Raw genomic sequence first — 27,968 nt, forward strand, 5'->3', positions numbered from 1 at the left:
GGTTTTAATAGACACTCTTCAAGTTATCAGGTTTTCACAATTAGATGGTGCTTACCCGGCCCATCTAACCCTCATCTCTGTGACAACAAAAATTTCCACACCCGTCCACCTCCCATTAGATGTTGACTGAAAACTAAACCCATGTTCAGACATTCATTGCTTTCAGATTTACACCTTCAAAAGACAAGCAGTTCTCTGAGCAGTGCGATAAAATGATTGAAAATAATATTGTAGATGTAGGTGTAAAGACAAATTATATGAAATATTTTCAGGTAAAACAAACTATTCATTTATTAATATACATATTTCTTATAGGTCAAATGTACAAATGTCAATTTGTATGAGCTTGTACCTTTCTAAAGAATCATCAGCTGCTTTACTCTGACATTTTTACCCTGGTAGATGCAGGCATGTGCTCAGCAGTAGCACAGAAGCTGATCCCGATGTGGCAGCTAATAAATCTGGTCCCAAGTTCTCTTTGATGACTGAAGCAAGGAGACAGAACATGCTTAGACCTTTTTGCTACCTGGCAAAGCAGCTACTAAAAAGGCTGGTGGAGAAACCCACCCATCCCAAATTTAAACGTTCGATCCCACAGACCTAAAACCATGGTGACTCTGGAGTGGAGAAACCTACAGCATGCCCTCGCAGACTACATTCAGGCAGGTGCCTGCCCTGCCTAACCCTAGTCTTGCCCCTGCATATGTGGCAACCATTTATTACAGCCAATAGTAATACATTTCACAGCAAACAATACAACTTGTTTTGGGAGGGAGTGAGAAACGTTAAAATGACAGTCTGTTAGAATATCTGTAGCGTTCCGAAGTCTTGGCAGGAATCAGTAAAATCCTTTAAGTTGCAAATATCTTCAAAACAGACGTATAATAGCTCCAATGGCTTAATCGGACAGCTGATATTTCAGCAGGTGCAACAGTCTTATAGTTCCCCTTCTTGGGAGGAAAAAAAAAACCAGGATCTCCAACAAAGTTTTGTTGGAAAGACACAAAACGATCTGGTCCAAAAATCTTCACAAGAAATAATGTGAATATTGTTTAAAAAAACCGACAACCGAAGGTTTAAAAGTCTGACATAGTGATATAGAAATCCTGATCAAATCTCAACATCACTTTCCTTGTCATTGTCATGATCTCCATCGTAAAATTCATTTGAAGCTTCTGGCCTAAAAAGAGTCAATGTGACAAGTGAGGAATAACATTACCATTCACAATTTGATTGTAGGAAACATTTATGAGGGGGGGGGGGGTGTAATTTAAATATACCTGAAAACCGGTCAAAACCTGGGAGTTTAACTAAACATATAACAAAAGAAAAAGCAAAACAAAACAAAAAAACACATAAGCTGAATTATTTGCTATAGGCTTTGTCACTTGGGTGTTTTGCAAGAAAGAAGCAATTCTAAAACCAGCCACTAATAATCAGATCCGGATACTGGTAACAAGTCACCTGCATGTTTGGCTAAGCTTTGTCAAGGTTTCCATTATGTGATCTAAAACGTTTATGTAAATCCCAACAATAAACATACTAATAACTGCCATATCTGTTTTCTAAGCGCAAAAGAAAAAATACCCGTTGATCTTGTCAGAAATTCAGAGCGGCTGTATGCTTTCTCTGCCTGTATTGTCTCCAAGAGACCATTTAGCCCTCCCTGTTCTTATGTTAAACTACATCTCAATTAGTCGCATTGCTGTGCGAAAGTCGACAATGGGAGTGGTTAAATAGGTTTTGCGATACTAACATTCAGGACTGACAAAAAAAAATGATGCATGTTGTCAGACCACAAAAGGAAACTGACACCTAGGGGGATTTCTGGCAGATCAACCGGGTATTTTTCCTGCACTTGTAGGGCTTTTAAATACAGGCAATCATGCATGTAAAGATGTACTACATTATCAGGCAATTTCTTCATACTGATCGCTACTATGCAACTATTTTATAGCATGCCAGTAATACTTTCATGCATTTTTAAGGGGCTAATTTACAACACCAATGCCAGTACATATAGGATATAATGTGCAAATCACATTTCATCACTGCAATTATTGCAGCATAAAGTATATGTGCCAATCTGTAAAGATGAAGCCACTATTGATGAAAGACTATAAGCTGCTTTATTCCAAAATGCTTTGATTAGGTGGGTTTACCTTGAGTAATTGTCCTCAGAGCCTCTCTCTTCTGGATCAGGCTCGTCAGTGCGGTCATAGCTCAGGAGATCTGAAGGTACATCATGGATCTGAACACTGGGTGCATGATTCAGCATCTTCAGATTTTTCAAAAATTGTCTGTCTGATTTGATCCAAATACTGTATTAAAGGGTGATTACGAATACAACTGTTAGATGGAAACTATTTGTTTTTGGTCAACCATTGCAAAATAAACATTTACAACAGAGTGTTTGAGCAATCATTTACTTTATTTTCGAAAGCGATGCCCATACATGCCAATGGGCAAGGCCAGTTCAGGAGTGCTGTATACAGGGCATGGGAGGCGATTTTCAGAAGCTTTACAGGCAATAATTTTAGCACTAAAACACTGGAAATAAAGCCTCCATTGTGAAAGTAGCCTTACATTGGAGCCACTGGGCTCAATACTCTGAGTCACAGATCAAGAACAAATATGTTGAGCAGCAATAGTGCATACCCATTAATAGCCCAGCAACTACCATTTTCAGAATGAGAGTGAAAAAACGCCATTGGGATTTCCCCCCCCCCCCCCCCCCAAAATCCATACCAGACCCTTATCCAAGCACACAGCCCAGCGAGTCAGGAAAGGGGGTGGGGATGAGCCCTTCAGTTTTTTTTTTTTTCCGTTCAGCCCGCTGGGTTGAAGGGGGGAAAAAAAAACCTAATAGTGTGTACTAGGCTTAAGCTATATAGAAGTGTGTTTCTGTAAACGGTACTAAAGCCCTGTCAGAGAAATAAATCAAATACTTCCATTTTTTCTATTTACAATGTCTGACTCACAAAAATACCAGAACTTAAAATGCTAGAAGTCTAATGCTAGCCATGTACCAGTCTAAAAATCATTCAAACATGTTTTTGAAATATGAATGATCAGTCGTGAGAGCAAGTTATATAGCCATCATGTAATGACTAACAATAAATCTTTCAATGAACATAGATGAATCAGTTTCTTGTTCGTTTTTTTGCTTTCAGGGTCACATATGCACATCACCAACAGTTCCATTTTTAATGGGCGAGAAACACATTAAATTTATTTTACATAAACATCATAATGCTTCAGCAACCTTGGGATTTTTTATTTTTTTACTCACCCCTTCTGCACTGTTGATATGTGAATCCCTTGTATTCTGCCTCTTCCTCGCCACGGCAATTTACGTCATTTCCCTCGGAGTCAGTCTTTCCCAGGAGTCAGTGGGCAACGCCGAAAGCACTCATTGAGTTATTTGGAAATTGGAAGGAACGCAAACAAAGGCGTGTTTAAGAAGTGTATATCTTCTTCTTATCTTGGTTGCCATTACAACAGGGCAGGCACCACCGACGACGCTGCCCGTTGTGATGGCAACCTGAGAAGTTTCCTGTGCTGCGATGTGTGCTTACTGCACAGGCGTGAGAACAGGCGGTGCACGCTGGCTATTCAGCAGCACCGTATCCCGGAAGTTTATCATTGTAGACTTCGCCTAAGGAAGATGGGAATGCCCGAGCAGGAGGAATAGAAGGTTAGTTTTTTAATAAAAAATAGTAACAAAAGTGGTGCAATTGACCAGACTAACGAATGCAACATCAGCATACTATGATAGTAACAGATGGATTAAAAAAAAAAAAAAAAATAATTGATATATGTGGTTGGAACTCACTTTACCTATCAATTTATCGTCTGTTTCGGCAGAAGTTTTCCAAACTCTCTGCCCATGAAATGAACGAAAAACGAACTGTCCAAATGACAGATTTCCAAACGATTTTTCATCTAGTTTATGGCCAGTTTTAGGACTCATTCATATTGGTACACTGAAAATTAGGTATAATTCTGCATCCATTTTTTTCTATTTACAATGTCCGACTCACACAATTGCCAGGACCAAAAAAACCTTACCTGTCGTGTGTTCTGATTCTCAATTCTAGTGCTGACATCAGGGTGGAGGGTAAAATCTGGTGCAAAATAATTCAAAGTATTCTAAAAAAAAAAAAAAAAAAGTCAAGAAAGTTAGTAATGTATTGTGAAGAGTTTCCTACATATCTTGTTTTTTTCAGAATAGTGAAGGGAAATATTATATCAATAACACTAACCACTGTAAGGCAGCTCTTCGCTGATTGTCTCGTCAACTAGCAGTGATGTTTCATATGTCCTGCAACCAAAACAAAGTGAACTGGATCATTCAATATATACTGTATATAGTTAGTTCTAACAAAGCCAATTCTCTTCTCCCCCCCCCCCCCCCCAATTGTCAAATGCTTAATCAAACAGATTCACACCTCAAATTTCTAAGGTTAGCTCTATGTTTAAAATGGCATTAATAAGAATACAACAACAAACTGGCACCAGGGCTGTTACTTTTCATATGCATCAGTATATAAAACACATTTCTTTTTTTTTTTCCATTACAAAAGTCATAAAACAGGTTTAGCTGTGTGAATGGAGAGGGGGTGGGTTAAGCGGTGTCGTCCTCAGATAAGCAAGGATTGCAGAAGTGGGAGCTGGTATGGATAACAAAAAAAATACCCTGTCACTTATTTACAGCCTGGAGGGACAGAGCAAACCAGTAGTACTTCACTTTTTGAGACAAGATCCATTTTGATAATAGATTACAAAATTGACTACTCTCACACACAGTATAGTAGACTGAAGAACCCAACAGACAGCCATTCATAGACACAGCATATCATAGAACCATTACATCCCATTGCATTACGCAGATTATTCTTATGAGGTAGGGATGATGCTCAAGACGTTTCACAGATCACACAATCTACTTCATCAAGAGATGTGGAAAGCTTCTATAGGTGTTGCACCATGAGCACCACAGATAAAAGCCGGATGGAGGGAAGAGAGGATTAAGCTCCTGTTCACACCAGAGAGTGATTACACATGTCATTTGACAGTTTAAAATCGCATGACAAGTTGTACCATATTTGTGCCTATGGAACTGTTAAATTAGTGTGACTCCGACTTTCACAGATTGAAAAAGGTTTATAGGTGCACTAGCTTTGCGATTTCAAGTGCAACTTGCATAGACATCTGTGCATGAAATTGCACAGATGTCTGCAAGCCGCACATGAAGTCGCAATGACCGATGACTTTTAAATCGCACCGAAGTAGCACTATTTCAAAGCCGTATTCAGTGTGAACATCCAGCAAAATATAACTACTCTCTCAGAGGGTCTGACTAACATCTTATCCTGCCTCATGACTGGAGGCATAGAGTTCAAAGGAGAAGTGCAGTCAAAGCTCATATGGCTGGCCTTCTCCTATGGATAACAGGAATGCAATTCGTTTTGCACTCCTGCAACCAGTTTTTTCAGCAGAGAGCAGACTGAAGTCAGCTCTCTGCTGACATCATGGATATCAGTCCAGGGACCGCGTCATCCTGACAATCTTAGTCTGGATCCCCCAGGTGCCTGGACTGACACCCGCCTCAGCCTCTCAGCAAGCAACTGAGAGCCTGAGACGGCCCAGAGGGAGAGGAGCGGAGAGCTGTGACTGACAGTCTGCAGCTCTCTGCTCACAGAGCTCAGAAACCCGACCAATGGGCGGTGTTCGATCGCTCGGTTTTCAGTGTAGATGCGCCAGGGGACAGATGCAGCCTCGGACCGATGTTGCATCCACCTAGGTAAGTATAAATATTGGGGAGAAAAAAAAAAAAAAAAAGAAGGAAACCCATGCGTCTCAAGTGTAAAAGACATCATTAGACGCACTTCATCCTGATCCAAAGATCTCATGATGTGGAATTTTCTCTTTAAAGTAATCTGGCACCAGACTATTCATTTCAACCACAATCCTCCCATAAGATTATATGTGCATTTAATGTATTTTAGGCATATTACTAACCCGTAAAAGCCACCCTCATGTATATATTCAAAAGCCCCAAGACTGCTGCTTGAAAGTGCTATTTTGGTTGTGATGGCAGCAGCTCCAGCAAGCTCACGGCTGTCACTCAAGTGACTATCTGCAGTATTTCTCTTTGCACCTTTCCTAGTTGCAAGGTGGAAGGAGAACTGGATTGCTTAGTCAGAAGAGGAAAGGTCTATGGCATGCAAGTAGGGAGGGGCTGTACTAGGACTTAACTTTTTCTGGAGTAGTCAAATTTGCCAGGAAGATCAGAGGCACATTGCAACTGAAAAAAATATTTAATGAAAAAGGAAAAAAAACACCGAAGGCAAGACTTTAAAATGCTTGATTTTTTTGTGCGATTTTGCCTTTAATTTTTATTTTTTTAAATTTGCGACAGGGTCGCTTTCAGCTTTTCAAATTTTTGGTTTTCCAGCTTCCTTTTGTAAAACAAAGTTCCTTTCTGTAGCCTGAGGAACTGCAGCAACTTACCAGCACCGTGCTACATTGCGAACTGTATAACCACCTCCTCCAAGAACTAGTAAAGGAATATTGAAGCTTTTCACATATTGAACACAATCCCTACAGGGAAGAAAAAATAAAAGGTTAAGACAGGAGGATCTCCATAAATGGTTATACAAGGCTTAGCAAAAACTAAAATTAACTAAAGCAAAAGGGCCCCATGCACATAAAGAGGAGAAAAAAAAAAAAAAAAGTGAGAAACATGCAAAACAAACGCTACGGTAATAAAGTATGTGTGCGTCAACTGTTTGCTATTGAAAGGAGTTGTAAATGTTCTGTGTTTTTTTTTTTTTTTTAAATAACAGACATGTCATACTAGCCTGCTCTGTGCAAGGGGTTTGCACAAAGCAGCCCCGATCCTCCTCTTTTGGGGTCCCCTCCTCTCGTGTCGCTTCTGGCTTGTCCTCTTCTCGAGTGCCCCACACGGAGAGCTGCTTTCCATGGAGCACTCATGCGAACACATTCCCGAGTCTTGCTGCTGTGTCCATTGACACAGACAACAGGACTCAGCCAATGGCTCCTGCTGCAATCAATCTATCTATACAATGGGAATCCAAGACAACAGCTGGAGCTGCTGTGCTCATCCCCATTGCTGGAACGATCGGTTTTAGGCAAGTAAAAGGGATGCTCTGGGGGCTGCTGCACTACAGAATGTTTTTCACCTTAAGGCATCAGGGTGAAAAAGCTCAAGGGTTTATAACCCCTTTAAACATATCTAGGTAAAAATTGTAAACTGAACTGAGTTTAATGCTAACCATTTACCAGTAAAAACATTGTTTAAACGTGTTTTCAAAAGACGAACGCACGGTAAGGAGAGCAAATTATATTGTTTTCATGTAATGACTGAATTTCAAACAATAAATCATTCAATGGACACAAATCAGTTTCTCGTTTGTTTTTTGCTCCTGGGTCATATATGCGTGTTACCAACAGTAACATTTTTAATGGGCGAGAAACACATTAACCTTTCAATTTATCTGTTTGGCAGAAATTTTCCAAATTTTGTGCCCATTAGCTGGAAGAAAAACAAACTGTCCAAATTAAATCTTTCAAAGTGATTTTTCATCTAGGACTTATTCACATTGGCACAGATGAATGTACACTGTGAAAATTAAGCATAATTCTGCATCCAGGAGTGAGATGTGTTTGTGCACAGCTGCCATCACTAGTCAATCATAGACTGCTGCTGTACACTGGTAATCATACATGTGCATTTATTTATGTGTACAGGAGCAGGTGAACGGTCCTGGATGTAAACTTTCTATGTTCAGGGGTACACATCTGTCCTCGTACACATGTAAATACTGTTTCAAGTATAAACCATCTGTAATTAGCCATGCGAAGATAGACTGGTTGTTGAAGTACTGCCTTTGACAGTCAAAGAAGTAAACTGGTATCAGCTTCAGGACAACTTAAAGTGGTCGGAAACCCACTTTGTCATCAGGCGATCTCGTGTCTTCCTTAATGCAAAGTGCCCTGTATATGTGCCTTATTAAAAAATAAATGCCATTCTATACCCGATTTCAGAGTGCCGCTCACGTGACCGACCGCCTCTCCCCTCACTCGATCTGACAGCTACAGGGGGAGGAGCCAAGAATCCCCCGCTCGACATCAGTTGGGAGGAGACAGGTTACCGGTTACATGAGCGCCAAGCTGAAATCCACATGAGCACCAAGCTGGAAAAAAAAATAAAATCGTTTTTATTGAATTAAAATTTCAAAAATAAGGGTACAAACAGAATGAAGGGGCTCATGACTCATGCATCTTAAATCATAGTAGTCCAGCATACAAATTGCAAGGTTACAAGCAATAACAAATTGCACATAACAGTGAACATTTATAGATGGGTATTCCCCCTTCTGGGGGGGGGGGGGGGATAGCAACATCTCAATGATATACTGGATCAAGATTTCTTTATAGGAGTGGTAATATCGAATTAGAGTGTAGGTATTGAGTAGAGCCCAAATGGAGGAGGGGTATGGGGAGGGGGGAAGGAGGACAGAGAAAGGGCCCGGGTGAGATATGTGTTACGCCCCTTCAATACAGGGTCTCTCAGGGTGTTGCTAGCAATGCTGCCAGTATCTGCACAGAAAGTTACATACAGGCCGGATGCACTTCTCAACCAGGGAAAGGTTTATTACTTACTCAGAATGCGATGTACATTCTTACATGGAGGAGTCGTAATACAACAGGTCTCCCTCTAAGTATTATGCAGCTGCTTCCAGTCCCACGCATACTCGTGACTGACTTCCTGGTACAGCCCCTCCCCCAGCATGCATCAGGAGAAAGGGGTTAAGGGGTTAATGGGTTAAGGGTCACAGTGATTCTGCACAAACATTACAATATGCAGGTTTTGCACTGTGCATTTAAAAAGTTAGTTAGTATTGATCATTTGCTAACTTTTTATGTGAGCACTGTACCAAGTCGACCATGGTCCCCAAGCCTGGAACAACTTGAGAAAAGGTATGTCTATTAGCTGCCAAGGTGGTTTCAAAGATATAGTGGTCATGGACTTGCTTTATAACACCCAGTGCCGTTGGTGGTATGTGTGATTTCCAGTGTTTAATAATATCCTGTCTGGCTGCTAGTAGTATGTAGAGGTCGACCGATATGGGTTTTTCTCTAGCCGATGTAGATATTTAGAAATCGGGGCAGCCGATGGCAGGTTATATGCCAATTTTTGCAGTCGATTTTTTATTTTTTTTGGCAGGTGGCACTGGAACGTGGCACTGGTTGGCACAGGCAGGCACGTGGCACCGACTGGCACTGGCAGATTTCATTAAAGCCGTAACTTCAGGTTTTTGCTAGGAATTGATTGGCGTTCTAGTTCACCCCACAAGGATTGTGCTTCATGGAAGAACCATTCTTTGAGTGGAGCAAGAATGGTGGCTTGGTAGTAATCAGTTAGATCTGCTAAGTCTGAACCACCCACTGCTCTATGCTTGGTTAGCCAGGTCTGAGCAATTCTGGATTTTGTGTCTTTCCAAATATAATTGCTTAGAAGGGACTGCAGGGCGTTTAGGTAGAAGCAAGAGATGGATATAGGGAGTGATCTGAACATGTATAAAAGTTAAAGGAACGTTGTCATTTTGAGGGGGACAGAGGAGAGCTGCAGATGACGGAGGCATGTAAACTGACCAGTGTCAGGGCTCAGCAGCCATGATAAACCATGGTCAGTTCACAGGGAGGAGGTTAGAACCAGCTGGCTATTTCAGGTGATACAGGGGGCCAAATGACAGCACAAGCACTGTCCTGTTATTCATACTTTAAAGGAACAGGAAAAGGTTAACAAACGTTTTAATTAGAAGGGCTGAAAATTCAAACAAACAATGTTCAACTATGTATTAGAAGATTGATCTGATAGCTTTTTTGTTTAGAAAAGAAAAATATTAATATTATATTTTTAGCTTACCAGTTCTGGGATGTGATGGCATTAGTTTTGTTTTTTATCTCGTCTTTTTCCCCTTTATTAATACCCAGAAAGCCTGTAAATATTACACAAAAGCTAGCCGCACATGCATAGCTTTATGATTTTTTGTAAATAAATCGAATAGGTTCTTCCATCCATCCTCACAGTATAGATGGAGAAAACTCCCCTGTCGGCTATTGCATTCAGTCACAAGAACTGCAGCTGTGTGAATACCTGAAGAGTGACTGCATCTGACAGCATGCAGTCACACTGTTCAATCAACAATTTTCCACACGGCTTTAATTTTTAAATCAAAAGTAAAATGCAAATTCAGCCAATTCAACAGGAATCGGCTAAAATTTGAATAATGCATTACCAGCTTTGGTGTCCCTCTGTGGCTACTCTTACTTCTCTGCTGTTCAACAGACTGGACTTCTGTCTTTGTTCATCCCCATTACAGAATAGTTGTTGGGATTAGTGATTTAAACAAGACAGAAAACAGTTTTTTTTGGTGGATTTGCAGCTCATATAAAAGTGACAAGGACATCATCTTAGGCTAATAGACCTCCTTTTTTTTGTTTTTGAATTTATATTCAATTTAAACATCTTATCATTGTTCCCTACTACTAGCAGTATTTACTACCAGGGTAGTTCCATTCCTTCAGGATCCACTTGATCCCTTTTGTTATAGAACTGGAAATGGTGAAAGGACATGAGGGATTCAGTATGTGCAAATGAAAATGCCTACGCTGGATAACAATTCATATAATAGTTTGAGGAACCATGATCAATGATTATCAGGTGGTGCAAGAGGGTGTAAGCCTATGCTATTAAAACAACAGGACATATAATACAAAAAAATAAAATAAATCTACTTTACCCATGTCCCCTTATACTCAAGTTAAAACATCCCAGTCGGTCACAGCCAAGGGAGTCAGCTCCACACTAGAAAAAAACAAAACATCCATATACAAATACTGTAAACATTGTCAAATAAAGCGACCTATAAAAACTACACCAACATCTGAACTTTTCACATGTGCATAAAATATAAAATACCCAAGAATTGTAATAAGAGTGAGATCATATGATTTACAAGCTTAACCACTTCGCATCCAGGCCAATTCTGACATTTTTCTCCTACATGTAAAATTCATAATTTTTTTGCTAGAAAATTACAATAGAACCCCCAAACATTATATATATTTTTTAGCAAAGACCCTAGAGAATACAATGGCGGTCGAGGCAACTTTTTATCTCGCATTTACGTATTTGCGCAGCAATTTTTCGAACACGTTTTTTTCAGAAAAAAAACAAAACAGTTTCATGCTTTAAAAAAAAAAAAAAAAAAAAAAAAAAGAGTAAATTTAGCCCAATTTTTTTGCATAATGTGAAAGATGAAGATACGCAGAGTTAATAGATACCCAACATGTCACGCTTCAAAATTGAACACGCTCGTGGAATGGCGCCAAACTTAGGCATTTAAAAATTTTTAGTGGTTACATGTTTTGAGTTACAGAGGAGGTCTAGGGCTAGAATTATTGCTCTCGCTCTAACGTTCGCGGCGATACCTCACATGGTTTGAACACCATTTTCATATGTGGGCGGGACTTACGTATGCGTTCGCTTCTGCGTACGAGCTCACGGGGACAGGGGCCCTTTAAAAATTATTTTTTTATTGTTCATTTTACTTTTATTTTTTTTAGTTTGACACAAAAAAAAAAAAAAAAAAGATTACTTTTATTCCTATTACAAGGATTGGAAACATCCCTTGTAATAGGAATATGGCATGATCGCACCTATTTACAGTGAGATATAGACCCCACATCTCACCTCTAGGCTGGGAAGCCTAAAAAAAAAAAAAAAAATACTAAAAACTAAAAACTATCACGGCTTCCCAGCCAAGGCAGCGCCATTATTTTGAATGCAGAGGCCGGGCGAGACGTCATAACATTGCGCCCGGCCTCCGGGGACCATCTCCCACCGCCCGTAAGAACGATCAGGCGGCGGAATGGCCGCTATGATTGTTCTTATGGTGCAGGGAATCACCGGATGAAAATGCCGACATCTGAATGATGTCTGTAGCCTCAGGCATCATTCAGATATAACGCCACAAAGCCCACGACGTCATATGACGTACCTTGGGCGCCAAGTGGTTAAATTATAGTCATTCAAAAATGGATAAATAAAAATAGATAAAGATATACACACACATAATTATATATATATATATATATATATATATATATATACACACACACACACACACACACACACACACACACGCCTTGCGAAAGTATTCGGCCCCCTTGAATTTTTCAACCTTTTGCCACATTTCAGGCTTCAAACATAAAGATATAAAATTTTAATTTTTTGTGAAGAATCACCAACAAGTGGGACACAATTGTGAAGTGGAACGAAATCTATAGGATATTTTAAACTTTTTTAGCAAATAAAAACTGAAAAGTGGTGCATGCAAAATTATTCGGCCCCTTTACTTTCATGCAGCAAACTGAATCCAGAAGTTCAGCGAGGATCTCTGAATGATAAAATGTTGTTCTAAATGACTGATGGTGATAAATAGAATTCACCTGTGTGTAATCAAGTCTCTGTATAAATGCACCTGCTCTGTGATAGTCTCAGGGTTCTGTTGAAAGCGCAGAGAGCATCATGAAGACCAAGGAACACACCAGGCAGGTCCGTAATACTGTTGTGGAAAAGCTTAAAGCCGGATTTGGATACAAAAAGATTTCCCAAGCTTTAAACATCTCAAGGAGCACTGTGCAAGTGATCATTTTGAAATGGAAGGAGTATCAGACCACTGAAAATCTACCAAGACCTGGCCGTCCCTCTAAACTTTCAGCTCAGACAAGGAGAAGACTGATCAGAGATGCAGCCAAGAGGCCCATGATCACTCTGGATGAACTGCAGAGAACTACAGCTGAGGTGGGAGAGTCTGTCCATAGGACAACAATCAGTCGTACACTGCACAAATCTGGCCTTTATGAAAGAGTGGCAAGAAGAAAGCCATTTCTCAAAGATATCCATAAAAAGTCTCGACTAAAGTTTGCCACAAGCCACCTGGGAGACACACCAAACATGTGGAAGAAGGTGCTCTGGTCAGATGAAACCAAAATCTAACTTTTTGCCCACAATGCAAAACGATATGTTTGGCGTAAACACACCATCCCCACTGTCAAACATGGTGGTGGCAGCATCATGGTTTGGGCCTGCTTTTCTTCAGCAGGGACAGGGAAGATGGTTAAAATTGAGGGGAAGATGGATGCAGCCAAATACAGGACCATTCTGGATGAAAACCTGTTGGAGTCTGCAAAAGACCTGAAACTGGGATGGAGATTTATCTTCCAACAAGACAATGATCCCAAACATACAGCAAAATCTACAAAGGAATGGTTCACAAATAAACGTATCCAGGTGTTAGAATGGCCAAATCAAAGTCCAGACCTGAATCCAATGGAGAATCTGTGGAAAGAGCTGAAAACTGCTGTTCACAAACGCTCACCATCCAACCTCACTGAGCTTGAGCTGTTTTGCAAGGAAGAATGGGCAAGAATTTCAGTGTCTCGATGTGCAAAACTGATAGAGACATACCCCAAGCGACTTGCAGCTGTAATCGCAGCGGACTTATACTGCTGCCTGCAGCACACTGCACCCAAAGGCGATATCCTCATGGCTTTTTACATCCACCTGATAGAATCTGGTAAATGTATGGACTGAAGACCAAGTTGCGGGCTTGCAGATTTGAGCCATGGAGGCTTGGTGATGCACTGCCCGCGTAGCACTAACAGCCCTTGTGGAGTGTGCTTTGGTTTGAAAAGGTGGAAAGTTCCTCTTTAAGCCAAAAGCTTGAACAATTACTTGTCGAATCCATTTAGAAATAGTAGATTCTGGTGCTGCCTGTCCTCTTTTAGGACCTTCAGGCAATACAAACAAAACATCAGTTTTTCGAATCTGAGCAGTCGCCTTCAACTGCTCTCACCACATCATGTATGTAGAATGTAGCGACTCTTCTTCCATAGAACTGGGTTCTGGAAAAAATGAAGGTAGAACAATATCTTGGTTTAAAATGAAAACTTGACGCTACCTTCGGAAGAAAGTTAGGAGGAGGATGCAATAATACCTTAACCTTAGTGAATAATTAAATATGGCTCGCTCTTTACAAGGAAGAACAGCCAACTCTGATACCATTCTTGCAGAAGATATGGCTACCAGAAAAACTAGTTTCCTTGTCAAAAGACCATAGGAATACATGTCGTATTGGCTCAAAAGGCTGTTTCTGTAATGCTAACAGAACTAAATTCAAGTCCCAAGGGTTCAGGGGTGACCTAACCAGAGGATTAAGCCTCGTTACCCCCTGAATAAGCTACGAACCGAAGAATGCGAAGCAAGTGGTCGCTGAAATACAGATAAGGCCGAGACCTGGCCCTTGAAAGTACTCAAGGCCAACTTAATTTCTAACCCCATTTGCAGAAAGTAAAGGATTCTATCCATGACATACTTCCTGGGGTGCCAACCCCTGGATTCACACCAGGAGACATATGCCTTCCAGACTCTATAATATATGATTCTGGAGGCCGGCTTCCTTGCATTAACCAAAGTAGATAGCACTGAACCTGACTGCCTACGCTTCTTCTTAAGAATGTGGGTCTCAATAGCCAAACCGTTAAAATTTAGCGCTTGTAAGGTAAGAAGGCATGCCAGACCTTGCGAGAGAAGGTCTGGACGTGGTGGTAGGGTCCACCGCCATCTTTATGATCTTTGCATACCAAGATCTCCTGGACCACAAGAATCACTGACTTCTCTTCCTGCTTGATCCTGTAAAGAAGTCGTGGAAGCAGTAGAACAGGAGCGAATGCATAAATCAGTGAAAACTGATTCCACGGGAATAGCAAGGCATCTGTTCCACAAGCTAGCGGATCTTTTGTTCTTGACACAAAGTTGTCGTTTTTTTTGTTGAACCTGGATGCAAACAGATCTACGTCCGGAATCCCCCATCTTTGACATAATGTCAGGAAGATATCGGGGTGAAGAGACCAATCTCCCGGAAAGAACTGCTGGCGACTCAAGTAATCTGCCTGCCAATTCTCTATTCCTGGAATGAAGACTGCCGATAGGCAAGGTACATTGTTTTCTGCCCAAGTTAGAATACGATTCACCTCTCTCTGGGCCTCACAACATCTCGTGACCCCTTGGTGATTGATATAGGCCACTGCTGTGGCACTGTCGGATTGTCAGGACAATTCCGTAATCTGAACAGCCCCCAGGGCCAAGCGAGCTGCCCGAATCTTTAGAACAGGGCTCGACAAAACCCGGGTGCCAGGTCGCATTTGCAACTAGAATTAGCGACCTGGCGCAGCACAGCTGGGGGTATCCTGTCTCCGTGGACCCCCCGGCGTGATCGCGTCGGGCCGTTCCGCCGGCGGACGGTAATTGAGGCCGCGGCTTTGAGGCCTTCTGCGGTCCTAGGATTCCTTCTGGAATCTGGCGCCCTCTTGTGGTGGCCGTTGGTATGACAACCAGCAATTCCAATGGAGCTTCCCCTGCCTGGTTTTATTGCCTGCCCATCTCATTCCCTTTATTTAGAACCCCTAAACATTATATATATTTTTTATTCTAACACCCTAGAGAATAAAATGATGGTCGTTGCAAAACTGTCTGTCACACCGTATTTGCGCAGCGGACTTACAAGCGCACTTTTTTTGGGAAAAATAATTTATTAAAAAAATAAAACAGTAAAGTTAGCCCAAATTTTTTTTATATTGTGAAAGATAATGTTAAGCCGAGTAAATTGATACCCACCATGTTACGCTTCAAAATTGCGCCTGCTTATGGAATGGCGACAAACTTTTACCCTCTAAAATCTCCATAGGGCGACATTTAAAAAATTCTACAGGTTGCACGTTTTGAGTTACAGAGGAGGTCTAGGGCTAGAATTTTTGCTCTCGCTCTACCCATCACGGCGATACTTCACATGTGTGGTTTGAACAGCACTTTCATATGCGGGCGGGACACGGCGCGTTTAAAATGATTTTTATTTTCTTACTTTAACTTTTATTTATTTTTTCACTGTTCACTGTTATTCGTATTACAAGGAATATAAAATCCCTTGTAATAGAAAAAAGCATGACAGGTCCTCTTAAATATGAGATCTCATATTTACACTAAAATGCAATAAAAAAAAATAAAATAATTTTTTATATTATATATATATATATATATATATGTCCCTCTAAGAGCTATGGGCAATGACTTGGAGACAGGTGGGGGGCGCTGCACTATCTTCCCCTCACTCGTCTCCATGTCAGGCCAGGGACAGGTCCAGATTGCCGTTACTGACCTGGCTCCTAGCTTTTTTAGCTGGCTCCTAGATCTGGCTCCTAGATTCCAAGCAAATTTGTCAAGCCCTGCTCTAGAATATTGATGGGCAAGATAATTTCTGCCCTGGACCATTTCCCTGGGACAGTTGCCTCTTCCGTGACTGCTCTCCAACCCAAAAGGTTGGCATCTGTTGTTACTACCTTCCAGGTCTGCAGATTCTTGGTTATCAACCACCAGCTGAGGCTCTGGCGCACCTTTGGAGGCAAACAGGAAATCTAGAGCTTGGACCTTCTTGTTCCAAGCAAATAGGATACGGTTTTGCAGCAGTCGCTAATAAAACAGCATAAGGAACGGCCTCGAATGAAGCCACCATCTTTCCCAACAGCCTTGTGCAAAGTCAAATAGAAGAAATCTGCTTTGCCTTGACTACTTGAATTAGCTCCCTTATGGCACTGATCTTCACTTGGGGTAAGAATACCCTCATCTGGGCTGTAGCTATGATCAGACCCAAGTATTCCAATCTCCTTGATGGTTTTAACCGATCGCCGCCTGTACATTTAAGTGGTTAAGGAAGATTTCTCTAGGTTGAGAAGCCAACCTAGGTATTCCAGGTAGTTGGCTGTGACTAGTCTATCAAGAGCAGATAGTCTAGGTAAGCCAAAAAATAGTTATACCTTAACCCCTAATCTGGCCAGACAAGGGGTCAGAACCTTTGTAAATACTCGAGGAGCAGTAAGCTAGTCTGAAAGGCAGAGCTACAAAATGAAAATGAAAATTTTTCTATCTCGAAACGTAGATGTTTCTGGCGAGCAGGGGAAATCGGCACATGGAGGTATGCATCCTTGATGTCGATTGATGCTACAAGTTCACCACCTTGTAGGATGGAGACTACTGACCAGATTGATTCCATGCGAAAAACTGGTTCAAAAACTGGTTTAGATCTTCGAAATCTAGAATGGGTCTGACATCTCCATTTGGTTTTGGTACCGTGAAAAGGTTTGCATAAAACCCCAATCCCTGCTCTTCCATGGGGACCACCGATATCCCCTTTTGATACAAAAGATGGTCCAATGCTTGAGAGAGAGACTTCTTTTTCTCTGGATACCTGGGAACATTTGATCTGAGAAAATGAGGAGACGGGGACTCTCAGAACTCTAGTTTGTACCCTAGAGTTATTGAGGAAGCCACCCATTTGTCTTGACACTCTTCCTCCCAGACCTTTGAGAACTGCAGAAGTCTTCCCTCCCACTCAAGCGAGCAGGGGCGCCCCTTCATAAGGAGGCTTTAGTATTTTCTTTTGTAGGTTTCCTTCCCCAGGATTTCTTTTGTCCCTGGGGTTGACCTTGAGGTTTACCTCTTGGATTTGACGGTGGAGGCCATCAAGACTGCCTGGAGGCTGATGTTCCTGGCACTGGAGAAAGGCTTGTTTAAATGAAATACGCTTACTCCTTTTCCTTACTGGCAAAAGGGTACTTTTCCCATTAGAAATTCTTTGGATGTACTTATCCAGATCATCCCCAAACAGCTGTTCACCATGAAAAGGAAGGCATGCACAGCTTGGGGAGTTCTTTAGCGAACCCAAACAAGAAGTAGGCTTGCCAATCGACTCAGTTAAAGGGTAGCATAAATGTGGAGTGGACCAATTCAGTAAGAGATTGTACCATCAATCTTTCACGTTGTGAACCTGATCCTTTCGCATTTGACCCCTCAGAAGAGGAGTCATCAGCCTCTTCCTGCTCCCCTGAGAAACAGTCATCTCCCGCCCCGGTTCCTCAGTTCGAGGGTCCTGTGTAACGGAAGGGGACCTATTGCTTAGTCCCACTCTGGGATGTGATTAAAGCCGCTAACCATTGCTCCAATCCTAATATGGTTGACGAAAAAACGTCTTCAGTAACAGACAGGGGCTGCAGTGTTGGAAACAGTTGCAACACCTGATGGCCCCGATGGGTCACTCTGACCAGCCACTTCAGATCTCTCAGGGAGGATGCCATTGTAGAGAGGAGTTCAGGCTTTTTTGAGCTTGAAGGAGTCCCTCTTGAGCACTTTTTTGGGGTGTTTCTACAAATGCAGAGGTGCTACCAGAAGAAATTGCATCCACTGCTCGAGCAAATAGTCCAGCAACTGCCGCTATTTAACGCTCAGCCTAATGCTTTTAGTAAATGTGCCAAGGGAATGCCTGTGTCACAAAACCTCTTCTATGCCCCTTTTTGCTCTTGTGTCCCTCCGACAGCTGCAGCCAGCAAAAATTGAGCTTTTAAACATACTCCCGCGCTGGACATTCCCGCATGCCAAAGGCGTGCTAAGCCCCGCCCCCTCAGTCACTTCGCGCCCTCTTTCCAAAAGAGCTTTGTCCAGGTGGGGGGGGGGGGGGGGGGGGGGTGTTTATTTGTTATAAAATCCCCCCCAATCTTGCCGGAGGCCCGGGCTGCTAGCCAGAGACAATCTGCAGCTTCTGCTGAGACATCGTGATCTTTGAGTAAAGCATGACAAGGTACGTGCTCTACACAGCTCCCAGTGGTGACTTTTAGGTATGACAACATTTACTTTTTAAAAGGAGACCATTCATAAGAAACGTTCAAAATTCCTTAGAAATCTCCACTTACCTTTCCCGTCGCAGGGATTTCTGTGGTAAAACCAACAGACCCAATCTTCACCCCTCACGGTGGGCTGTTTAAAAACCTTCAGGAACCGGGCCCCTTTTTATCAGGGGATCCACACTCCTGGACCTGTAAAAGACCCCGCCAGAAAAACCTTATGCCTGAAAAAAACAAAAGTACTGGATGCCGGGGTCCAGCTCTCTAAAAAGAGAAGCGTTACGGGCTAAACCTCGTTTTTCCGCCATTAGGCCCGGGTACCATTCAATTCGGCCTAAAAAGACACCTTGAATGGATCCAGCTGTATAGTTGGCCCTAGCAAGGTTTGCTCCAGTGGAGCTTAGCACAGAACATCTTTACTCGTGACCAACACCTTAGACACTGGCAAAAAAACGGAGGTACTCCTAGTAGTGGGAAGGGTTATATAGGGAGTGGACTTCCTGTCTTAGGGTGTGCCAGTGTCCATCACCTTAAGGTGGCCTATAACCCACATAGTAATTACTATGGATCTGTGTCCCGTGATGTACGATTAAGAAATATATTTGAATAGAAAAACGTGTTCAATACTCCACTTTAACTTTATTTAAAAACTGACCCCCTTTTTTTTTTTTCAGTGCCATGATTTCCGATTTACCCCCAACTAGAAAATATGGGGAAAATCGACAATGAACTGAAAATCTAAAGCTTCTTTACTTTTTTCTAAAGTTAAAAAAAAGAGCATCCATGTTATACTGCGAAGTGACTCAGTCAGGGGCACCTTTACTCAAAGCACACTATGTAAAAGATAAAGCTCTATAAATTTAACTTTTTTCAGTGTGTTTGTTCAGAATCTACTGCTTTATCTCTCCAGCTTCAGAGGATGTAGCAAACCACCAGGGATGTGGAATATCTGTTATTCTGTCACAAACTGCGTTTCTTCTCCCTGGCTCATACATCACATCTGAGCCAATGGGAAAAACCAGTGTCTGGCAAAGGTAAAGCTCCGTACACACGATCAGAAAATCGCACGAAAAATACCACTTTCAAAGTGATCGTTCAATAATCAGATTGTAGCTTTCAAGAGCCGATCATGACAGTTCATCCGATATTATCTGATCAGACATGCACAACATTTTTTTTTGTACGATGCCAGATCCTACGATTTTCATTTAAAACACAATTGTCGTTCAAAAATTCAATAAAAATACACTACAACACTTCCGAATTTTTATTCAGTTCGAGAATTTGTGACTTTAGTAAACTTTTCAGATTCAATCTGAGATTAGCATGCAAAAATAAAATAAAAAAATGAACAATCATTTGTCCGATAATCTTATCATGTGTACCAGGCATAACAGTTGAATGGGTTGATACTCTAGCAGCATGCTGTTTCTCTTGTCAGCATACATCCTTTTAGATCCCATTCACACCTGAGCGTTTTGTAGCTTGAAGCCTGAAGCTACAAAACGCTAGAGGGGAAAAAATCTATTATTCTCAATGGAGATGGTTCACATCTCCACTCCATGTCGCCTGAAGCCGAACGCCTGAAGCTCAAACAAGTTCCGGATCCTTTTTTGTCACTCGAATTGTGCAGATTTGGGCGTTTTTCTTCTTTTATCATTGGTGACCTTTTGCCCTGCACAAAATTGCGGCAAAATCGCGGTAAAACCGCCGTGAATCGTGGTAAAAAACGCTGCAAAATCGCGGTAAATTTGCATGATTTTCTGCTTGAAAACACTACTCAGGTGTGAATGCAGCCTTAGTGGTGTACAGGCTGATGGACAGAACCACAGCATGTGGTGGAGAAGCAGGTATTCTGCTTAATCAGAAGTGTGAACTTTCTGCTGCAGCTGGGGAGAACTGAAGCTGTGAAAGCTGTATAGCCTTATATTATACAGGGTGTTCTTTCAGTAAAAATGAACCGTTGGCGATACCTCAACTCAATATCTACATTATAGCACAGATACTTGGCATACATAAAGCTGTTGTATTATAAATAAAGTAAACCTTTTTGAAAGCCAAGTTGACTGAACAAAGCTGAGGTTTGGAAAAAATTTAAAAGTATGTGCGTCAACAAGTGAGCATGCAATTTCTTTACCTGTAAAACAATACAGGTGGGCTGATAGAAATCGACCACTTGTTTAATAACAGGCTGGAAGAGATGTCTGTAACCTGTGAGCAGGAGAGGAGAGAAAAAAAAAAAAAAAGTATAACTATAACCTTATAAATTAGAACATGAAATTTAATGGCTAATCTAACAAACTTGTTTAAAAAATAACAGATACTGGGACATTGAATTACAGCAGTGGTGGTAAACTGAATAAATATAGGGGGTCTTAGCTGTCCCTCAAAAAAATGGTCTACAAAGCTGCACAATAGTTTAGAGCCCAATCAGATGGATACGTTGATGTAACATGAGGTAAGAAGTTTTTTTTGCAAATATTAGTGCCTTAAAAATTGCAAAATTCACATTTTCACAAGTTTGTAACTGGTAAAATTCTGAATGACAATTGGCTCACTTACACAGGCATTTGAAACTTATACAGTCAGTCATTCTTGTCATCTGACTTTTTTTTTCTTTTTTCCAATTTAATTACGCTTTTTTTTTATTAATATTTTTTTTTCCGTGGCAGGGTCTGGATCAGAAGAGTGGAGACCTGATCCAACCTGCCCATGGGACTTGCAGTAACAGATTACTTCTAATAGTAATCTATTGTTGGCTGTATCCAGACAGCAATTGACTATTATAGCAAAGATATATTACTTTAGGAGAGACAGGACAGAGCTGCATCATCTCTGCCTGAATTTTGAAACTGAAGGGAAGTGCTTTTACATCACACAGGATGTTTTATCATTTCCTCTGTAAACACATTGCGGAATCATGGTTACAGTTCCTGCAACAAGCTGGCCTATCAAGCACTCTGTAGCAGGAGCCATGGTTGATTCATAGACTGTGGCTGTCAAAGACAGCTGGTGGATCCAGCACTGAAGATGGCTATGGCCTTGCTGCTGGCACTCACTATACAGCCCTCTGTGTTTTTGACCTGAGAACACAGCAAGCCTCACGCTGAGCACTGATGGGCCGCATACTGTGCACCAATGCAGTAAAGTCATAAAATTGCTGAAGTACTGTAGATTAAGAATTACTTACTTTGATCATCTATTCCATCTCTTAATGGCACGTTTAAACAGTAATATCTCCCGCTTTCAGCACCAACTTCATACATGTCACCTAAAATAATAAGCATAAAACACTAATTACTTTAATTTTCATATGGGTGTCAAAAGCCGCAATAAAATTTGACATTAAATGCAACAGGGCATTGTTTCAATAACGGTCAAGTGTGCACCAAACTAACAGCTTTGAAAAAAGTAGTGCAATACTACAAAAAGGGATAAGAGGTCCATGAGCAAGAACACTGTGAAACAATTTTTTTTATATTTTTCAGCAAAGAGGCAAGGTTGAACAATTCATCACAGATAGAAAAAGTTAAATAAAAAGCGAACGTAAAGCCACAATACTCAAAACTTCATCAAAGCTGAAGCAAAGTTTGAAAAGACAAATATCCTTCAATTTATTGTGGGAACTAGATGGTTGAATTACCAACCAGTATGCAGGTGCGAGTAAAACCCTTTTTGTAATTCTGCGCCTGCTTGGCTATAAGAGATGCAGGTCCCATAGACTTCAATGTTATGGTCATATCTCCACCTCCCTCTGCTCCTTACCATTAACAAATCACGGTTACTGAATGGCCAGAAGGAGAGGAAGGCAGTGAGAAGTGGCACTTAACCTGGGAGTCCATGGGATCTGCAGCTCTTAATCCTGAGTGGGCATGGAAGTACTGAGGGAGCTGTACTTCCACCTGCATGTAAACAGGAAGATTGCTGGGTAAAGAAGGTGGTGTACAAAATATGGCAGGAAGGTTTACAATAAACAGTCTGTTCAACTAATCTAAATCCATTAGATTTATTGTGCATGGAGTTGGGCTTAAAAGCTGAAATCTATGTATTATATTGCTATACTTGCTCCAACCATCAACGTGAAAGCCAAAAATCACTGTAGTAGTCGACACTACTACAGTGATAGCATCAGATAGCGATCTGCCAGGTCCTGTGCCAAACGGGTTCCTTTTTGCGCAGAATGCCTGTATTTTTTTAATCTCGTTTCTGTCTCCTAAGTATTAGTTTATATTTTAGGGCAGGTTTGCAGTGTGATCATAAAGACTGGAAATAAAAATTACTTGTCCATCACATGTTGGATCCACATACAACTGACTCATTACAACCAGCAATACCAAACATTTTTTTAGTTATGTAAAAATTATATTTTCCTTTTTCATTTCAGTAGCCAAAACACATATGTAAAGTGACCTTTATATCGGTTAACCAATTACTATCCAATAAGTAGACAAAAGCTTTTACCTGTCCCAGGAAAGAAATAGTTGCCATACTTGTGAAATGAGACTGTCATGACTCTGTCGGTTAGATAAAATGCTTCCTGTACCCCATCTCCATGATGGATGTCAATATCGATATAGAGGACCCGTGGATGATACCTGGTGAACAAGAGATCATTTACAAAACCTTTCTGTATACCAGCCATTGTGCTTCATAGGAAACCTTTAAAAATATATAGGCTGGCACTGCTGACTTCATTCCAAAAATGCTATCTCCCTGGATTTCTTTGGCTTCAATACTTTTGAAAATATTGACCCAGAACAAGCCTGAAAAGTCAGCCTGAGGTCAGAACTCATGATTTGTAAACTTTTCTTTCTAGGCGATTGGCTCAGAAAGTGCTAAAATCAGTGGATCACCATCACAGCCAGGTAACTGGCATTTTCCCCAGAGAATAAACAGCAGTGTATACAATGGCTAGCTATAGAAGTGCACAGAAAACCAGCATAAAATGGGCTTAATTTCCTACTGGAGGTGTAAACATTACTGGATATGAATTCACAGACAAGAGTTCGACCACTTATCAATGAACTGTGTTGTGTGCTGAAAGTTAGAGAAACTAATGGTTTGGGTGCTTTTTTTAAGTTTGTAAAATTCTCTAAACTGATGTTTAATATCTGCTTTTTTTAGCTTTACAAAATACATATACATTTTTTTTTTAGTACTGAACATTTAACACACAAAGAACTTGCACACTTTGGTTAATATAAAGAGAGCACAGCAATAGTGGTTTATAACCCTCACTGATGAATCCAAAAAAATTTTGATTATTCCTCTGACTTGCTTTGTGCGTGTACATACTTTATTGCAGTTTGGACTATTGAACTTTGTTCAAATATTCCTCTTAAGGAGACCCTGAAAAACATGAAAAAGGGGCCAAAAGCTCCACTTGCTGACTATATGAAAATTCAAAATAGCCTTACCAAATATATTTACATGCATCTATCTGCCTAAATTAAAAAAAAAAAAAAAAAGGCTTATTTTTTTTTTAGTTCTGACCATATTGACTCATCCAAATGGGCACGAGGCCATAGTCTGTGAATGGGTTTATGTGGCTTTAGCTGACAGGTGCTGTGAGCAGGCAGCCCATTAAAGGATATGGGGATACAACAACTTCACAGACACAATTGCTCGTTCCAATCTGACAGTCCTATGGATGCAGATGAGCACCCAGTGGGTTTGGGGCCATTCAACAGTATACTTGTCAAAATAGGAAGAGTGGCTCAATCTGTATAAATACAGGGCCCATTCACAGGATACAGGCTTCAGCACCCATGTGAATGAGGCCCAATAAAGAAAACGTGTAAAAACAACTACCATATATTCCCCTTAAGCAACTAAGGCTTTTTATTTTTATGCTTCCTCGTGATTTTCAGACCTAAAAAATGAGTATTCAACACAGTTAAAAAAAGAACAAGGACATAACCCTGCTTGGAAAAAAAAATGGATTAAAAGTGTAACAGACTGACAGATAGAGATGTGGTTTATTTTAAGCAGACTGTCAACAAACAGCCAGCCCTCAGTCAGTAGCAAATAAGATGGTAAAATAAAAAGGAAATTTAAGATAAATAGTAACACTTTAAAATGTAGTGTAGTCTGCAGATATCACAGACTGCCCATCAGTTCTAAGGGTAAATGTAGCTTGGATGTTGCAGAAATCATGGATATATCTTTCCTATATACTAGGCACTTTCAAACTAAACTGAAAATAGCTTTACTTCAGTTTGCTATAAGCAAAAAATATGAACAAATCACTGTAACAGCTGATAAAGATTTCATGCATACTGCAGAACTGGTGTTTGGAGATTAAAAACTAGCTTTAATTAGCGCACAATTTATTTTAATCAAAGTAATTTCACAGTCCAGACATACCAGCTCGGCTAATGCTTAGATCTATTGACCATAAAAATAATCTAATAATTACATATATGCGCTCATAAGATTTTAGTTTTAGCTGATACACATTTCCTACATATAAGCAGCTACTAAAACGGAGTGTTTCTTTATCATATATCCATCACTTTCATATACTAAAAGTAAGTGTCCCAGTTTTCCTAAGCCAAACGTAGAAGCTAAACTATACTTAGACCATTTCTTTTTTTTTTTTTAATCCCCAAGTAGAGTGGGGAAGGCTTAGTATCTCTGTAGGGTTTAAAATGCTCTGGAGATTTCCCCTTACTTTCAGTTCTATCTGATATCTGTCCCCTAAACAGAATTGAGGTGAAATTTTCCCCATTGACTACATAAAACACAGTGGAGGTGATTTACTAAAGGCAAATCCACTTTGCACTACAAGTGCACTTGGAAGTGCAGTCGCTTTAGATCTGAAATGAGGGGAAGCTCTGCTGATTTCATCATCCAATCACGTACAAGTAAAAATGCTGTTTTTTTTTTTATTTCCTTGCATGTTCTTCTCAGATCTACAGCAACTGCCCTTGTAGTGCAAAGTGGATTTGCCTCTAGTAAATAAACCCCAGGGACAAACTGATAGGAGTCCTAGATCAGTTCAGCCATGATCCATTAATCATGGGGGTTCCTCAGAGGTTGAAGAGTTCCTTTGGGTATAAAACATGTTTTGTCCCTCAGGAGTCACTTACAGTAACAGCCTTTGAAGACTTGGGCTGGAGAGGGGGAAGGCAGTCTCACTTACCATGAATATAAGGGGGCCCTTCTCACACTGAGCCCCAATGTAAGGGGGTATTTTTCCACAGACCACCAATGTAAGGGGGGGGGGGGGGGTATAAATGTACAATCTGCATGTTTTCTGACCACTATTATTCTTTATAGTCCATAATAATTACTGCAAGTAATGATGTCATATAGAGCAGGGGGTGTTAAAAAATATCTACTCTGGGTGTCAAATATGCTTGGTTCTTTATCACATTCATTATCATACCTATAACATTCCTAATGTATTGTAAGCTGTAAATCAAATACCTTAGCAGCTCCCTGAGATGTGAAAATTATTTCAATGGTTTCTTCATGTTAAAAAGGCTGTTCTAGATCAGAACTAGCGATTGAATCAGACTGTTCTAAGGAAAACGGTCTGTGTGTGTCACTTTTGGGTAGGCTGACACCTACTCCCTGCTCTAACAATTCAAATATCAAATCCAAGTAGAGGGGTTGAAACTTCAAAAAAAAGGACTGAAACCGAAGCTCCACCCAAAAGGGGAAGTTCTGCTTTAAGGATCACCCCTGCTCCTCTTGATTTTGACAGGTACCTGCCTCCCACTTCCGCTCTGGCTGCCTAGGCAATCAGAAGTTCTCGTCCCTTGCAGTCTTCTAGGACATGTGACCGGTCCCAGAAGACTGCTTGGCCATTCAAGATGCGTAGCGCAGCTCGCACGTGCACGGTGGGCATCCAGCTGTGAAACCGCAAGTAATCACAGCCGGGTGCCGATAGTTAAAATGCCACTGTCGAAGGAAAGAAGACAGCAGGTGAAACAGGCTGATGTGAGCACACTGCCGGATCGTGGCTGTTTTTTTAAAAAGTCAGCAGCTACAGTTTTTTGTAGCTGCTGACTTATTTTTTCACAGGAGACTGGAACTCCTCTAACAACTGTTCTAATATTTTTCTACTTTGTACAAAAAAAAAAAAAATTGCATTGGCCAGTGTTAGGCATTTGTTTTGTATAGAACCTCTGTCGGATTTGATATGTATGTGGTTTATCATTCACATCATCACCCACCCTTGCCTCAATATGCCAAAATTAATGTTATCATCTAGATATCTTTTGCGAAAGCACTGTGAGCTAACTTTTTTTAGTTTGGTGTATTTTGTCATGACCCTATCCTAGATAATTCTGTGCAAGCATTTCAGCAAATTATTTTACATTGTAGCCAATGTAGTGTTCTAGGTTTACAGCAACTAAAAATTGGGCCCGGTGAGCAGACTTGCCCCCCCCTCAAACGTGTTGGCCATTTCTGAATAAATGAAGCCATTTTGACACCTTTATGAATATGGTTTGGCGCTCCTTCTGTTGGTTATAGCTCTGAGTGATGTTCCTGGGTACCCATTGGAAGGTAGTCCAAGTTGCATATGAACTCCCAATCAGAGCCAGTGAGCTCTTTGAAATTACTGTATTTTTCTCTACTCTGCATTGAAGTCCCAGTGCCTATTGGATGTACTGCTTTGAACAGATCGCACCTAGGAGTTGGTTGGAGACCTTCTAGTGTTCTATTTAATGAATTTGGAACTCTGACATTTATTAGATAAAGCCTCAAAACTTTGTAGGTCTGAGCTTTAAAAGTGAGTTTGTCATGAAGCAAAATACCTGTGTGAGAAGTGACGCACATTACTTATAAGACTTGAAGTCGAACCTATTCAGGCGAGTGATACCACTACCCTAAGACTATATGCAGTTCATGGCACAATGAATGGCAGTTACCATTTGAGTTTTTTTCACACCATTTATAGTCCATTACAAAAGGATGTACGTCAATGAATTTGAAATCCAAAATTATGCGACATACACACACACACACACACACACACACACACACACACACTTATATATATATAAATGAGGGAAGAAAAACGAAAAGCCTTACTTGAGAAGTTCTAAAATACCTATCACAATGTCATTGACGTAACAGAATCCAGAAGCCTGTGAGAAAAATAAATAAATCTGTAAAAATTATATATA

At 40.8% G+C, this 27,968-nt stretch overlaps 1 protein-coding gene across 1 annotated transcript in view; it reads right to left on the bottom strand.

Moving 5' to 3' along the window:
- Positions 1 to 265: 265 nt before the first annotated feature.
- HDAC3 (histone deacetylase 3) overlaps positions 266 to 27,968 on the bottom strand; it is an 82,679-nt gene continuing 54,976 nt past the window's right edge. Inside the window, 12 exon segments of the mRNA XM_077474170.1 lie at positions 266 to 1,180; positions 2,163 to 2,287; positions 2,289 to 2,321; positions 4,072 to 4,140; positions 4,142 to 4,152; positions 4,266 to 4,324; positions 6,517 to 6,606; positions 10,836 to 10,900; positions 20,966 to 21,039; positions 22,019 to 22,099; positions 23,290 to 23,423; positions 27,874 to 27,929. Of these exon segments, the coding sequence (XP_077330296.1) occupies positions 1,111 to 1,180; positions 2,163 to 2,287; positions 2,289 to 2,321; positions 4,072 to 4,140; positions 4,142 to 4,152; positions 4,266 to 4,324; positions 6,517 to 6,606; positions 10,836 to 10,900; positions 20,966 to 21,039; positions 22,019 to 22,099; positions 23,290 to 23,423; positions 27,874 to 27,929 (867 nt within the window). The 3' untranslated portion in view covers positions 266 to 1,110.

Source organism: Lithobates pipiens, unplaced genomic scaffold, assembly GCF_037356315.1.
Source record: "Lithobates pipiens isolate NorthernLeopardFrog02 unplaced genomic scaffold, aLitPip1_a1.2 Scaffold_8, whole genome shotgun sequence".
Classification (NCBI taxonomy): domain Eukaryota; kingdom Metazoa; phylum Chordata; class Amphibia; order Anura; family Ranidae; genus Lithobates; species Lithobates pipiens.